Source organism: Gadus macrocephalus, chromosome 3 (genome assembly GCF_031168955.1).
Source record: "Gadus macrocephalus chromosome 3, ASM3116895v1".
Lineage (NCBI taxonomy): Eukaryota > Metazoa > Chordata > Actinopteri > Gadiformes > Gadidae > Gadus > Gadus macrocephalus.
This window is the reverse complement of record NC_082384.1, coordinates 8,254,766-8,269,765: the sequence shown is the minus strand read 5'-3', so window position 1 is coordinate 8,269,765 and position 15,000 is coordinate 8,254,766. Positions and strand designations below refer to the sequence as shown.

General features: G+C 44.9%; 1 protein-coding gene and 1 long non-coding RNA gene across 6 annotated transcripts in view; both read right to left on the bottom strand.

Annotated features, from left to right (window-relative positions):
* LOC132453928 (uncharacterized) overlaps positions 1-4,532 on the bottom strand; it is a 9,791-nt gene extending 5,259 nt beyond the window's left edge. Inside the window, exons 1-2 of the long non-coding RNA XR_009524842.1 lie at positions 3,778-4,532; positions 1-3,395 (exon numbers count right to left, since the gene is read on the bottom strand). The exon at positions 1-3,395 is cut by the window's left edge and continues 5,259 nt beyond it. This is a non-coding gene — a long non-coding RNA (uncharacterized LOC132453928). The remainder of the gene's footprint in view (positions 3,396-3,777) is intronic.
* A 464-nt stretch (positions 4,533-4,996) lies between these two features.
* The window catches only part of LOC132453924 (nuclear factor 1), a 30,688-nt gene continuing 20,684 nt past the window's right edge, over positions 4,997-15,000 (bottom strand). For 2 of the 5 annotated variants that reach the window (XM_060047013.1, XM_060047014.1), the window contains one exon: positions 4,997-7,406. In XM_060047013.1, the coding sequence (XP_059902996.1) occupies positions 6,660-7,406 (747 nt within the window). In that variant the 3' untranslated portion in view covers positions 4,997-6,659. Of the gene's footprint in view, positions 7,625-8,350; positions 8,842-12,298; positions 12,409-15,000 lie in introns of those variants that run through there. The other 3 variants (XM_060047016.1, XM_060047015.1, XM_060047012.1) reach the window with 3 other exon arrangements.

Here is a 15,000-nt window from a genome sequence, read left to right as displayed (position 1 = left end):
TTAAATCCAAACAGGATTTTAGGCTCTGCAAAGTACTGTTACATAATAACAGGATATTAATAACTATAATATAAATAATAAGGATTTTTTAAATACTAATTCTAACATTTTATTGATATTTAAATCAAAAAGTTATGCATAAAATGAATACAAATTAAAAAGCACATTAATTAGGTTGGGCAAAATTATAAAAAAAGTACATTTGGCTGCAGAGATATGTGGTTGATATGACCTTCACTCGAGAGCTTTAGAAATTCCTATTCTGTCAAGGAAGCCATAATTCAATATAATGAGTGTTGTATCCAAGGTGAATAGCACATGGCAAAAACTAAAGCAAATGAAGAAAACATGTGCAGCACTTATTATTTTATACAGGGTTATATGATCTCTCTCTCGTGTCAAAGAAATAAAAAAGTCTGTGGAAAATGAGCCAAACTCCCGTCTGTGGGGATTTTTAATAGCTTAGCAACGTCTCGTGTTTAATGTTTATCACCAAATAACACCTCTTTAAAATAACAAAATAAATAAATAAACCTTAAAGAAATCCAGTTCCCAGCTCCTTTCAATGCAAAAGTAGAACGATCTAACGACAAAACCTTTGTTTTCAGCTTGACAGAAGAAACTTCTCTGTTTCGAATAACGTGTTTACCACGTCTCTCCATCACTGGAGCTCTACACACAGAAGCACAGGTCTCTCTCCTAAACATTGTGTATGTTAAGGACAGAGACGCCCAAACAAAAGGTCAGTGTTTAATAGTTTGATAACAGAGTTTAATACCACACCCAACATACCAACACTGTAAACAGTGAATTGCCCTCCTGGAGGTTTTCTATGTATTACAATAATAATAATTATCTTATGAAGTCTGCTAGTATCATAATTCCATACAAGTGATTGTGTTTGTGTTTGTGTTTGTGTGTGTGTGTGTGTGTGTGTGTGTGTGTGTGTGTGTGTGTGTGTGTGTGTGTGTGTGTGTGTGTGTGTGTGTGTGCGTTTGAAGGCATGTGTGTGTGTGTGTGTGTGTGTGTGTGTGTGTGTGTGTGTGTGTGTGTGTGTGTGTGTGTGTGTGTGTGTGTGTGTGTGTGTGTGTGTGCATGTGTGTGTGTTTCTGTGCATGTGTGTATGTGTGTGTGTGTGTGTGACTGAAAATTCATGTTTGGTCCAGAGCCCTCTTGGCCGTCTAAATGCTCTGGTCTCCTAATGCCCAGAGTTGTCTCCTCTGAACCCGAGCAGAGAGCTGGATTAAACTCTGTGATGTGGTGTCCCTGACCCACCCTGCATGATCTGTACGCTGTTCTATACATCACATAAATATCTATCACATTGTGTATTAGCTGTGTGTAGTAGCTGGATGGAAAAAGCTTAAACATTGGGCTTTTGAAGAAAAGTAAAGAAGTAATTTGCTGCGCACCCCGCACAATATTGAAACACAACATTGAAAAGAGCAAGATTGCGTTTTAATGTTCGGCAGAGCGGAAAAAAGAGATGAAGGGAACTTTAAATCAGCGATGCTGGTGCTGCTAAAAACAAGACTTGAATTTCAACCCTCTTCTCTCTCTCCGTGTTGTTATCCTATGCATCTACAATCTGAAGATGAACTGACAAGCATCTACCTCACACACACACACACACACGCACACACCCAGTCCACTCAGCTTTGGCAACTTTATGGCTGAAATTAACAACAGATCATTTTTGGGGGAAATTTGGTGAAAGTGGGAGCGGAGGCCTGGTGAGTCCATCAGCCTCTCCCTCCACAACTCAACAGCTCCAGCACCTTCCATCATGTCATCCATGACCAACAGAGGGGCTCCCTCTCTCTCTCTCTCTCTCTCTCTCTCTCTCTCTCTCTCTCTCTCTCTCTCTCTCTTCCTCCCTCTCACTCTCTTCCTCTCTCTCTCAAATCCATACATCTTTCCATCTGTACATTCGTGAACGTAAATCTAAATCAAGGGGACTTTCCTGGTCAGGAAAGATACAAGGATTTTCACTTGCCGGGTTCTCTGGATGTAAGGACAGGGAGCTCAAGAATGGTTCTCCTTTTTTTTTCTCTATCTCTCTCTCCCTTTTTTTCTGCCTCTCCTTCTTTCGCGAGCCCCGTCTTTTCTCACAGTGGCGTCCAAGCCGTGACGGTCTCTGCCGGCGAGGAGGGGAGCGGGAGGGGGATCTGGCAGCAGGAGGCGCCGTGTCTGGGGTGAGGCGGTGGTAGGAATAGGCACAGAGAGCACATTTCACACCTCCCTCCGAATGACTGCAAATTTCCTGTATTCCGATTGGAAACAAACTCAAAACATCTTTTCGCGATTACGCTTTGTATGAAAATATAGAGGGTTCTTTTCTGGTACAAATCTTTTTTGCGGCGAAAGGGATCCAGAATATGAGTAAGATGGAGTGCACTGAGCTAACCTTGGACAGCGATTTGAGTCGCCGTGATTTTATTTTATTTCATTTTTCTCCTTTTCAATAAGTCAGCAGAGTGGGCTGATTTAAGCCGAAACAGAGCGAGGCTATAAATCAAATAGGCTGCGATGATGTAAAGCAGGCGAAATTAACTCTCCGCAGATGGTACGGCGCTGGTCGCTGTCGCCAAGCAGGAATTTCCACAGAAGCCACATTAATATTACACACAAAGAGGAGAAAAAAGAAGACAAAAAACGAATAATAATAACCCTGCTCTGAGTGAAGAAGCACCATTCTGCGTGTGTTTACAGCAGCCGAGCCAGAGGGACGGACCCCGCTAGCGTGTGGCTTCCTGGCACCACACTCAGGTCCCGGGGCCAACAGATCACTATCTCCCTAATAACATCAGTCACTCGCGGTAATAAAACGCTAAAAGTGATGCGCCGAAAATAATGTGCTGCTCACTTAGGTGACCCCCTAGCCACGTGGGCTGTGCTGGGGCCCACACCTCTACCCCCCCCCCTTGCTCCTCCAGAGGCTCCTGGCTGCTACCCTCCACAGGGCTTTGTCCGGGAGGAAGGCACCGTGTCATGCTGGCCGGGTTGTGGTCTTTCTAGGGTTCGAGGCCCGTGAAAAAGGTTGTGTGTGGTTTGGCTGATACGACCAATATTTGTTATGCTTTGCCAATGAGACGGCTTCCGTGGATTTGGCTAATAGTTAGCTTGCTAGCTAGCTTGCTATAGCCAAGTCTGTCTGGCTGGCTGGCTGGCTGGCTCTATTGCTTCCGACACTGATGGTGAGCCCTGAGATTCCCCATTGCATCATTCGCCACTCTGCCGTAAACAAAACACAAGACATCTTCCACTCCTTCCCACAATAACGGCAACATGCACCCTCTGCCAGACTGAACAATCCCTGTTTCCGCAGCTCTTCCCCCTGCACCCTGTGTCTCTCCCTCTTGCCTTCGACGTGCCTCTCTTCCTCTATCAGCCTCCTACAGAACAAACAAAGGGGATCATGGGAGGCTCTACCTCAGTGAGAGCAACAATGAGGTTGATGTTTAAGGAGACAAAACAAGTGTGCTGAGGATCAGAGGGAGAGAGAGGAGGGGGAATACAAACGCGCTAAAGAGCGACACAAACGCAAGAACCAAACAAAAAAACTAACAATGAGGGCTTCTCTCGCTCTGTCTGCAACGCCAAAGGAACCGTTGGCACGCAGCATGGTGGAAAAGTACATGGTGGGAACAACGTAGTCTAAACACACACACACACACACACACACACACACACACACACACACACACACACACACACACACACACACACACACACACACACATATTTCTTAATACTCTCTCCCTTTCTCTCTCTCACCCTCTCTGAGATCTCCACCAAGCATGTAGAGCAGAACCTTCTATCTGGAGGTGGGTAAGTGTTCAGAGTGCCCACTGGGTCAGCTAGATAAGACGTGACAAGACAAAACCCGTTCTCCACCAGGCCTGACCTGGGCTTCAGCCAGCTCCAACACACCGTCTGCCTGTTGTGCCGTCAGCCAAAGCACAGTACGCATGACTGTGGTGAAGTGGCACATAAAAATGATATAGTGACATAACAGAGCATATGGGTGTGTGTATGGACTAAATGAGCCGTAAAACATGAGCGCCATTGTTAAAAACAACGACGATAGAACAATCACACTTTAACTAAAGCTGTCTTTTGTATCTAATATTTGTAAGAGACCAAAAAACTATATTTAAAAGCGTTTCTTTAACTGATTGATATAAATATCAAATGTCTTAAATGCTTATGATGTGTAATTGAGCGAGTGTGTCTGTGTGTGTGTGTGTGTGTGTGTGTGTGTGTGTGTGTGTGTGTGTGTGTGTGTGTGTGTGTGTGTGTGTGTGTGTGTGAGCTTGTTTGAATCCATCGCTATATCAATGAAAAATATAGATTTTTCGATATCACAATTATTATCAATGAGAGTAGGGAAAATCACAGTGATCGAAAAAGAGACAATTTTACTCAAAACTGCTAACTGACAAAGAAAATGTTGTACACCCTACTGAGACAGAAAATGTTGAACAACATTCTGAGAAAGAAAATGTTGAACACAAAAAAAAAAATTATTTATTGAAATTCTGAATAGAATTACAAATATAATGTAGATGTATTTGTTATAATGGTATAAAATATTTTATTTCCATTCTGTTTTGGAGTTAATGTATAAATATTCCAATAATGCATTTATACACCATTGCTAAATAAACCAAGAAAATTATCTACAATTTAAAATGACCAGGAAGAACACCTCGAAATAAATTAATGTTGTGACGATGTCATTAAAATCAACGATAATAACATAATACAATGATAACAAAAGCGATTGTAGCTTGAATTAGTGGTACTGATACAAAATAAGTAAATAACGTTGCGTTACTAGGTAATGAAGTGTGCGCTAACACACAACACAGCCCCCCTGAGGCCTTCTGTTTATCATAGTAGCAGACAGGCCAGCGCAGCCAGACTGGACCTACTGCCAGGCTGTAGCCGGGCCGCACAAAGACCTTGCCCCCGTCTACGGCCCCGTCTGTGAGTGTGTGTGTGTGTGTGTGTGTGTGTGTGTGTGTGTGTGTGTGTGTGTGTGTGTGTGTGTGTGTGTGTGTGTGTGTGTGTGTGTGTGTGTGTGTGTGTGTGTGTGAGAGTGTGTGTGAGTGTGTGTGTGTGTGTGTGTAAGAGAGCGAGATAGAGAAAGAGAGACAGGTGCAGGAGCGCTTGGTTATATTCAAATTAGTGTAGATATTTGGGCATCATTTAGTGTGTTTGAAGAACAAATCTGTTTTTATTGTATGTGAGTGTGTGTGTGTGTGTGTGTGTGTGTGTGTGTGTGTGTGTGTGTGTGTGTGTGTGTGTGTGTGTGTCGAAACTGGGTGACTCCAGAAATGTTCAGTTGAGATAATATTAGGTTGTTTGTATGTGTGTGTGTGTGTGTGTGTGTGTGTGTGTGTGTGTGTGTGTGTGTGTGTGTGTGTGTGTGTGTATGTGTTAGTGTGTGTTTGTGTGTGTGTTTTATATTTTTGTCGCCAGTCAATGGCGAAGCACAGTGTGTTTTGAAGGTTTTGGCCATAACAGTGTTGAATTTTAGAGAGAGAGTGAGAGAGATAGAGAGAAACAGCAAGAGAGCGAGAGAGAGAGAGAGCGATCAGTGTTTTTGGCCAGGTTTTAAAAATCTACAACAGGGCCAGTGTGTTGGCTACACGTCCAGCGACAGTACACACACTTCGCTGAACTGCAGCAGCGGCTGGCCGTGTGTATGCGTGAGTGTGTGTGTGGGGGATCACGTATGTGTGTATCCGTGATGTTTGGCTGAATCCAACTGTATCTATGATAATGTTTGGCCGAGAGCATGCACTGTGGCTGTTGGCTGTCTGAGTGTCCGCAGCACACCAAACGCTCTTTGGCTAAAAGTACATGACAGACTTTTTGTGTTGTGCTCATGCCTTGTTTGTTGGTGGTTATTTAGTTGAATATAAGTATATTTAACCCCTTTTTGAATGTGACCATGACTGAAATGCTAACTATGAGAGTACAGGATTGTATGACTATGCATGCGTTTGACTTTAGGGTTGAACACAAACACACACACATACACATACACACACCACTTATGACCAAGCCAACCTCTCAGCACTAAATAGTTGCTTTAAAAAGCCATAAAGCTACAACAAGGTTTAAAAAGAAATTCTATGCCATAGGAACACATTCTTACAGCGTGCAACACAGAGACAATATCTGTTCTTAAAAGTGTATGTGCGTATGCAGTGTAATAATGTGACGCACAAATACAAGCCAGAGCATCAGCCAAATGTCTTCTTAATATACGTATTTACTTCATATCTGCTTTTGAAGATGTGAGAAAATAATTAAATATTAATTAAAAAGCAATGTACATTTTATATAATCTACTATGTTTAACATCACTTCATAATTCATTAATTCATTAATCAATTAATAAGTCAATTATATAAATTGAAAACATAATAAAATGTATAAAAAAAATATTTATGTCTTGTTCTTTTTTGTTGTTCCAAATGTCTTTGACGGGTTTAATAAACAAGTGGTTTAAATAAAGTGCTACCATCTGATGAATAAATATGTGGCTATTTGTGTATGCATGCGTGTGCATGTTTGTACCCAGGTTTATATGTCTTATGTCGACATATATGTGTGTGTGTGTGTGCGTGTGTGTACCAAGGTTTCTATGTCCTACGTTGACATATGTTTGTGTGTGTGTATGCGTGTGTCTGCGTGTGCCTGTATGTGTATGTGTATGTTTGTGCGTGTGTGCATGAAAATGTCAGGAACACACACACGTCACACACACACGTCACACATGCTACTCTCGTGCGCACATCCCCCCCCCCGCACATGACACAGCTGCTATCCCTCAATAGGAGGTGGTAGGGCCACGTACCTGGCGTGTGGACGAAGTAGGCCAGGTAGAGGTCCAGCTCCTTCACCGACACCCCGATGTGATGGGGCTGGACGCACAGGCCGTGGTTGGAGCACTGGGGCGACTTGACCAGCCGTTCTCCGTCCGTGCTCTCCAGAGGGCTGCCCTTGAACAGGATCACCATCACCAGGTCCAGCCGCCACACCTTGTCTGCCTGCCGCAGGCAGTCGATACGCCGGATCTTGCCCTTCTGGTCGGGGTTGGACAGCACGCAGCACGGGGCCTTCTTGCCCGTGATGGTGAGCACAAAGTCCTCGCGGAACTCGGGCCGGATGTCCTTGCGCAGCTTGGCCAGCAGGCGCGACGCCCACTTCTGCTTGATCTCGGGCTTCTCGCCCAGCAGCTCGTCCTTGACCGCACGCTCTTCCTCCTTGGACATGCGCTTCTCGTGCTTCTTGAAGTACTTGCGCTTGCGGGCCTGCAGGTTGAACCAGGTGTAGGCGAAGGCACGGACGTGGGGCAGCAGGGCCTCGATGAAGGGATGGAACTCATCCTGGATCAGGGAGGAGGAGGACAGAGAGGACGGGGGCAGGGTGGAGGAGGAGGTGTGGGCGGGGGCCAGGCAGGCCGACACAGAGGAGAAAGAGGGGGAGAAGGGGGGTGAGAACGACGGGGAGAGGGGGAGTGGGGGAGAAGAGGGGAAGAGGGAGGAGAAGCAGTTAGTGCCGGCGCGCAGCATGGAGAAGCTGCGCCTGCTCTGTGAGAACAGAACGAGAGAATGTGCGAGAGGTGCCCGAGAGAGAGAGAGCCAGAAGGAGAGAGAGAGAGAGAGAGAGAGAGAGAGAGAGAGAGAGAGAGAGAGAGAGAGAGAGAGAGAGAGAGAGAGAGAGAGAGAGGGAGAGAGAGAGAGAGACAGGGAGAGAGAGAGATAGAGAGAGAGAGAGAGAGAGAGAGAGTGAGTGAGAGAGATGCAGTGAGAGAAAGAGAGGCAGAGAGAGGGGGTAGAGAGAAAGAGAAAGAGGGAGAGAAGAGACAACACTCCCAACAAAATACAGACGTTACAGCGAATTATAAAATGTCCTCACTGCAATACAACACAACACTGTTGGCAAACAGGAAGCAACAAAAAATATATATTTTAACAATTACAGCCACTGTGAATATGCTGTTGAAAGTCTTATTATTAAGTATTTTTCTTAAAATATATATATATATTCAGGAATACATTTGCTTAAAAAAAACCTTTTACTGAGAAAGCATCTAAAGCTGGAGTGAAAGAATGCATGTTTTTCTAACACCGAAAGCACAAAAGACATTCACTTCTATGACAACTCTGAATTATAAAGAAAGGCAAAAATGACGAAAAGCCTTTGGAGAATACATTTATCCTCAAATTGCAAATTGCAAAATTGCAATGTTCAGAATTATCCTCAAATTGCATTGTGTTGTTATGAATAAGAAAATAAGATGGAGATACAACATTAACCAGGTATTTACCATTTCTCTCTCTCATCATAAACTCAGCCCTCCGTGTATAAAGAAACCCAAAAAGGCTCCAATTGTTCAGCGACTGATGTGGGTCAGAACCACCGCAACAAGCGATCAAGTAATTGCAGAAAACTAAAGAGCAAAAAAATTACTCGCTGGGTGAGTGGGTGGTGGGGGGTGGGTGCTCATATGAGTGGGGGAAAAGTGTAATACCGGAACCAAAACACAGGAGGTACTCTCACAGCAACGGCTCGAGGGGTGCCATTCCCAAGCACCGAAGAAGAAGAGGACAGAAAAGTTCAACAGCCTCTTTCTCCGAAGTAGAGGTTGAAGTATGGAAAAAAAAAATCAATAAATACAGAAAATATAGAAATAGAAAAAAAAATCCAAGAAAATTCTTGCAGGATTTCTAAAGTGAATAGATTCTATTGAAAAAAGAAAAACAAGTGAGGAAAAAAAAAAAGGCTTGGCAAAGCACGGCGCGCTACCGGTTCAGTCCGGTAGGTTCCGCGTAACGACTCACGGCAAGGGATTGACAGATTTGGACGGGGGGGAGGGAGTAAGGGAGGGGGAGGGGAGGGGAGGGATGGGGTGGGGGTGGGGGTGCACCAAACGCGGAAGAAGAAGAAGAAGAAGAAGAAGAGAAGAGAGTACCCCCCCCCAAAAAAACACAACAACAAAACAAGAGGACCGAATCAATGTTGGACGGGCTACACGACCGCTGGCAGACCAGAGTGAGGCTTCTCTCTCGCTGCTCTCTTTCTCTCCAACTCTCTCTCTCTCTCTCTCTCCCTCCCTCTCTCTCTGTTTCCCTCCACTTGCCTTTCCCTAACCATTGAGTGAGTCTGTGCCAACACGCAGAGGGCCCACCTATTTGGCACCGACTCTCAAAAAGCCCAGCCAATGCGCACGCTCCTACCACTGAAAGGGAGGGAAGGGAGGAATGGCAGAGGAGAGGGGGGGAGAGAGAGAGAGTGGTGGGGGGAGACTTGAGGTTGGGGTGTTGTTGGGCTGGTTGCTGGGTGGGTGCGTGGGTTGGCTGGTGGGTTGGTATAGTGGAAAAATAGAGTGAGAAAAAAAGAGCGAGAAAATGAGCGAGCCCTCGCATGGACTGAGCAAGTGAATGAGCGAGCCACTAAGGCAGGGAGAGAGAGGGAGAGAGAGAGAGAGAGAGAGAGAGAGAGAGAGAGAGAGAGAGAGAGAGAGAGCGAGAGAGAGAGAGAGAGGGAGGGTGGGGGAGAGGCAGAATTTAATAGGGTCGTTATGTGTGTGGCACAGACAGCAGGCACACCATTAGCAAGACAACTTCCCAATCTATTAATTTTAGGATTCGTTTTACAAGCACGCCATCGAGACCGTCGCCACCTTCCACACTTCCCCTTCCTCTTCCTACATCTCTTCCTCCGTCACCAGCGTGGTTGCTAAGCAGCCTATAAAACAACACCCTCCGCCTCCTCCCCTCCCGCTCCCCACCCGCGTCACACTACCTTGGCACGGGATGGCATGAGAAAACGCAGGCCCAAAATCCCACCAGACCCTCAGACCAGCAGCTGTTCCTGGGTTTAACACACAAAGCGAGGAGGACAACGACCACGCTGCCTGTGGCCCCGCCCCCTCTATATAGCTTGAGAAGCTGTGCCTTTTAGGCAGTCGGTCAGCAGAACCAATACATATGTATTTATGTAAACAAATCAAAGTATATACAAATGTAGATATTCGTCCATACAGCACACACTCCTTAACACAGTGTTGGATTGTCACCCTTCCAGTATCAGAGTAACACGTCTCTCCAGTCACATCATCTGAACGACAGCATCGACCTGTGCCGTGTATGAAAAGGAATTATGGGGGTATTGTGTAGCCTGGAAGACACACACAGACAGATACAAACAGCTAGCTGATGGATCTGGCTCGGGCAGTAGGAGCTGCCATGTGACTGGGGGTAGTGGGGAGTGTGAGCGCACCACAAAGACCAGAGTCCCCCCCCCCCCCCCCCCGCTTGGCAGCCGGGACCTGCAGCACTGGCCCAGGCCCCCCCCCCCCCCCTGAATGACTGTAGAGCCTGCCTGCTGGTGGCTGACTGCACTGGCTGCAGAGTGACTGGCTGGCACACTGTGCGCTCTGGACGGCTGGATGGTTATTTGACTAGCTGGCGGGCCGTGTGAATGATTGGTTGACTATCTGGCCCCCGAGAGGTGGTTGGCCGAAGGGCCGCCGGCCCGGCCAGCGGGTTGGCCGTGGTGAGACTACCTGGCTGGCTGGCTTACTAGTGGCTGGCTAGCTGGCTAACTGGCTAACCGGCCGGGTCCCAGAGTAAGACTGGGGGCCGAGGACGGGGAGGTGGAGCCCGCCTGCAGCCAGCTGAGGCCTGGCTGGTGCCAGTCATACGCGGGGAAACACCTGAGTTCACATGCTGAACACCACGCTCAGAATGCGACCAGCAAAGAGAAAATGGGTCCAATATTAAGGGCAGACAGGATGAGGGATTTGAATTAGAGTGTGTGCGTGTTTGTGTGTCTGTGTTTGTATTTGTATGTGTGTGTGGGTGTTGGTGATCGCGTGCGTGTGTGCGTCCGCATGTGTGTTTGTGTGTTAACTAATTTGACATTTTATGGAACAGTTTTTCCCTAAATCTATTATATATAATGTCTCCTGCCTAAATATTGTTATGAAGGGGGCAATAATTAAAAGTAGAACTATGAGTATGTTTGTTAGAAGTTGAAATTAAACAATTGATTTGAAGCTAAAACAAGAACGGAGACATCTAGAGGAGGCACCATGAAAATATATATATCGTATGTCCTCACATGAATTTACAAAATGTAACTATAGGCCTACATGTTAATTGATGTCTCTGTGTTTTATGTATTTATTTGTGTATCTTTAATACAATGCTTTGTAACTATAAAGGTATATTTATTCACGTTTTTCTGTAATATTGAACTAATATTATTTAAGTAGGCTACATTAAAATATGATTAAGATCTAAAAGCAAAAGACAGCAAATACTTAAGTGGCTATGGTTCGTCACTGTCTTTTGATTTGATATTGAGCCGACATTTTTTTTAATTGAATGAAGTAATGGTATCGACAGAAAATGAACCACGTGGCTTTATGCTGGTGTGTAGGTGTGATTGTTTGAGTGACAGCACATCTTATCTCTGCGTACCACGCTCTCCCATCTATAACGGTGACCTTCGGTCAACCGGCACCGCGAGACAATCTGGCCAGCTGAAGGCCTGGGATATAGAAAGGCCCGGAGAAAAGAATGAAAGCTGCCTCGGTTTTAAGAGGCTGAATTGTAAGAATTGTAACAAGGAGGAGAGACACAAAGAGATCGTTAATCCAGAGTAAAATCGGTGGACTCTGCGGAGCCACAGGCCAAGCCTACATCAAGTGACGGTTTGATAAAAAAAAAAAAAAGCCCACATGATTTGGGACACAGGCCCGACAGTTTTTATTCAGACACGGGCAGATGATAAGTCCAGACTCACGTAAAGGTGTCACAAAATGTCACCTTTTACTGGCATCGCTGGGGCTATGGTTTCAACAGGCCTGCCTCTGAGAGGCCCGCATGGTCAAAGGTTTCGTATTTGCCTTATGGATTCATTTCTATATTTTGATGGATCGCGAAGGGTTGTCCTTAAGTCCAGACAATGTTGACTACTAAAACGAGTAAGCTATAATCAACATCCATTTGAGGGGAAACCTTTTCAGGAGCTGTTTCAGCCGTGCAACGGAGTTGCCCAATTCAAAGGAACAAAAGCGAACGCCTTAAACCCATTCAAATAAATCCATGTATTTGGCAAAATTATAATAGATTCTCTAAAGTGAGGGTTATCTTCAAATGATCACCTAGCCACGGGTCTTAACAAGCATGAACGCTTTACTGAAAAATCAAGTGGCATTAAGCAAAACGTGTCCGTCGGTCTACACTTCAGGCTGTCACATAAATACCTCATAATAGTGCTCGCTGCAGAGGGGAAGCCACCTTTCAGTGTGACTTGTTGAATTGTCCTCCCTCCCAGTCTGTAGGCCTACACGTCGGTTCGCCCGTTGGGTTGGGTATGCGTATGGTGGATGCTAAATAAAAAGTTGCAAAATGCATGTGCTTATTAATCTAGATATCTACTCCGTTAAGACGGGGAGCTGCGCTATAAACACCGAACCGAGCAGAGAGTCGAGCAGAGGCCCGGCGCGAGGGCGACGAGCAGCCAAATAGGTCAGCTCCTCCCGCGACCTCAAAACTAAAACACTCCTTCCCGCTCTGGACTCGGTTCAACCATAGAGGAACGTTAAACGCGTCCTTTAGCTCTGCAAATGAGAGAGAGAGAGAGGGGGGACGATTAAAGTAACACAGCAAACAAAGTGTAGGATAGCTAAACGGAAACGGCCGGTGCACAGCAATCAATGCTTTTACGTTAGTAAATGCCAAAGGGAAAAAGATTAGTCTATAAATTGATTTTATGGTGCCTCTTGAATTACAACGACGCCTCGTCGTGACTCATAGGCCTACTAATGCAGCAATATTTCGATTTTTGGTGTAGGAACGCAGGAACGCAAAAATAGGCCTAGGATTAACCGATGAGGAACATAAAATATAAACCGTTCACATGGGGCTAATAATATCAGCCGCTAATAAAATGTTCCAGGGAAAATTAAAGATTGGCTTCTAAAGGGCAACGTTCATAAAATGCATACAAATGATTAAAAGAACAAAAAAAATGCATTGATCGTCTTTTCATACAGCCATTAGTTCAAATTAAACCATAGTCATGTTAAAACGAATAATCATGTTCAATTGCAATACCTTGCGTTGGAATGGGGTATACAAATGATGTTCCACGGTACTGATCAGAGTATAGGCCATTTGATTATGATTCAATTTCATATATTATTCTAATGGTGTTTAACTAAAATATGTTTATTTCAAATATTACAATTATGGACATATTGTCCAAAATTATGTAATTACTGCCAAATATTAATCATTAATTACAACCTAATACAACAATATAAACAAAAATAGCCAATAGTCCTTTGGTATTTAAATAGCTGTGTAATTAAATAAATATTTTTCATCTAATAGGTTGTTTAAAAAAAAAAAAAAAAAAGCCAATCTCTGCATCTCTTTTGCTTAAAACAAATGACTGAAAAAGATACGTGAACTTTGTAGGAAGGTATTAAATAGGGCAGGGACACGTGACTTGGAGCCATTGGATTCCTCCTGACTGAAGTTTTTATTAGATCATGTGATAATGCCCCTCCGATGACAGGGGAGGGTGGCAATGTTTGCTTTTTATTTTCTCTGATAAAGGTCAAGTTGATAATGTAAAGTGTGTGGAATAATAAAAGCAAATAAAGGATAACATATGTCCTCTACATTTCTTTATGTTTGCATTTAAAATATACCTCTAATATACCTCTAAATCTATGTGCAAAGATATTTGGATAATCTGCAGTAGTTCCGGTATCATTTTGGTCGCTGAACTGTTTGTGCCTTGCATTGAAATTAAATATTTAGGAAATACTCACTACCCTGTGCTAAACTTTGCCCAACACAGACACATTTATATGAGGTACAGGCAAACGGCCATTTTAAAGAGAGAGAGAGAGCGAGAGAGAGAGAGAGCGAGAGAGAGAGAGAGAGAGAGAGCGAGAGAGAGAGAGCGAGAGAGAGAGAGAGGAGACAGAGAGAGAGAGAGAGGGAGAGAGAGAGAGAGAGAGAGAGAGAGAGAGAGAGAGAGAGAGAGAGAGAGAGAGAAAGAGAGAGAGAGAGAGAGAGAGAGAGAGAGAGAGAGAGAGAGAGAGAGAGAGAGAGAGAGAGAGAGAGGGAGAGAGAGAGAGAGACAAAGAGAGAGAGAGACAGAGAGAGAGCGAGCGGGTGAGAGAGTGAGAGAGAGGGAGAGAGAGAGAGAGACAGAAAGAGAGACAGAGAGAGAGCGAGCGGGGTGAGAGGGAGTTAGGTAGAGAAAGGGTTGGGGGCAGGGAGGGTGAATGCGTTGGAGATAGAGAGAGAATTGGGTGAACACGCAAGACAGGAGGGAAAACTTTTCAACTGCCTTCAGCCAATTTTCAATGTTTTTTGTATCCCTTCTGTGGGAGGTGTGGGTGGAGGCAAGGTGCACAAGGAGGGCTGGACGTAGTAAGACCCCCCTGCTCTGCCCACACTCCGGCCCCCCTGGCCACAGAGCACCAAGACACACGCTGGCAGCAGCCAGCAGGATGGCCAGTATCCCTCCCCTGATACTCATATTCAAATTTCAAATGAAAAAAAAGTTATTTGTGTCGTCTTCAGCTTGAACTCCACACACACGCAAACACGCATACACACACGCACACACACTCACACACACAGTCACTTATTTTTAATCATTTATTTTTATTCTAATTTACTGACCAAACTGCTGTTTCCATGCATCGCAAACTAATTTGTCCGTCGAGTTCCCGAGAGAGGAAATATAAAACATTTCCTTCACGCTTTCCTCTCGTCCCCCATCAGGACAGATTGATGTTAAACACAGTGTCTGTGCATCATTCATAATTAGGCCTGTTTACACACTAAGGCATTACTATGTGTGAAAGTCTGGAAGCCATTTTGTGGCATAAGGCTGGGAGAGAGCGAGAGAGAGAGAGAGAGAGAGAGAGAGAGAGAGAGC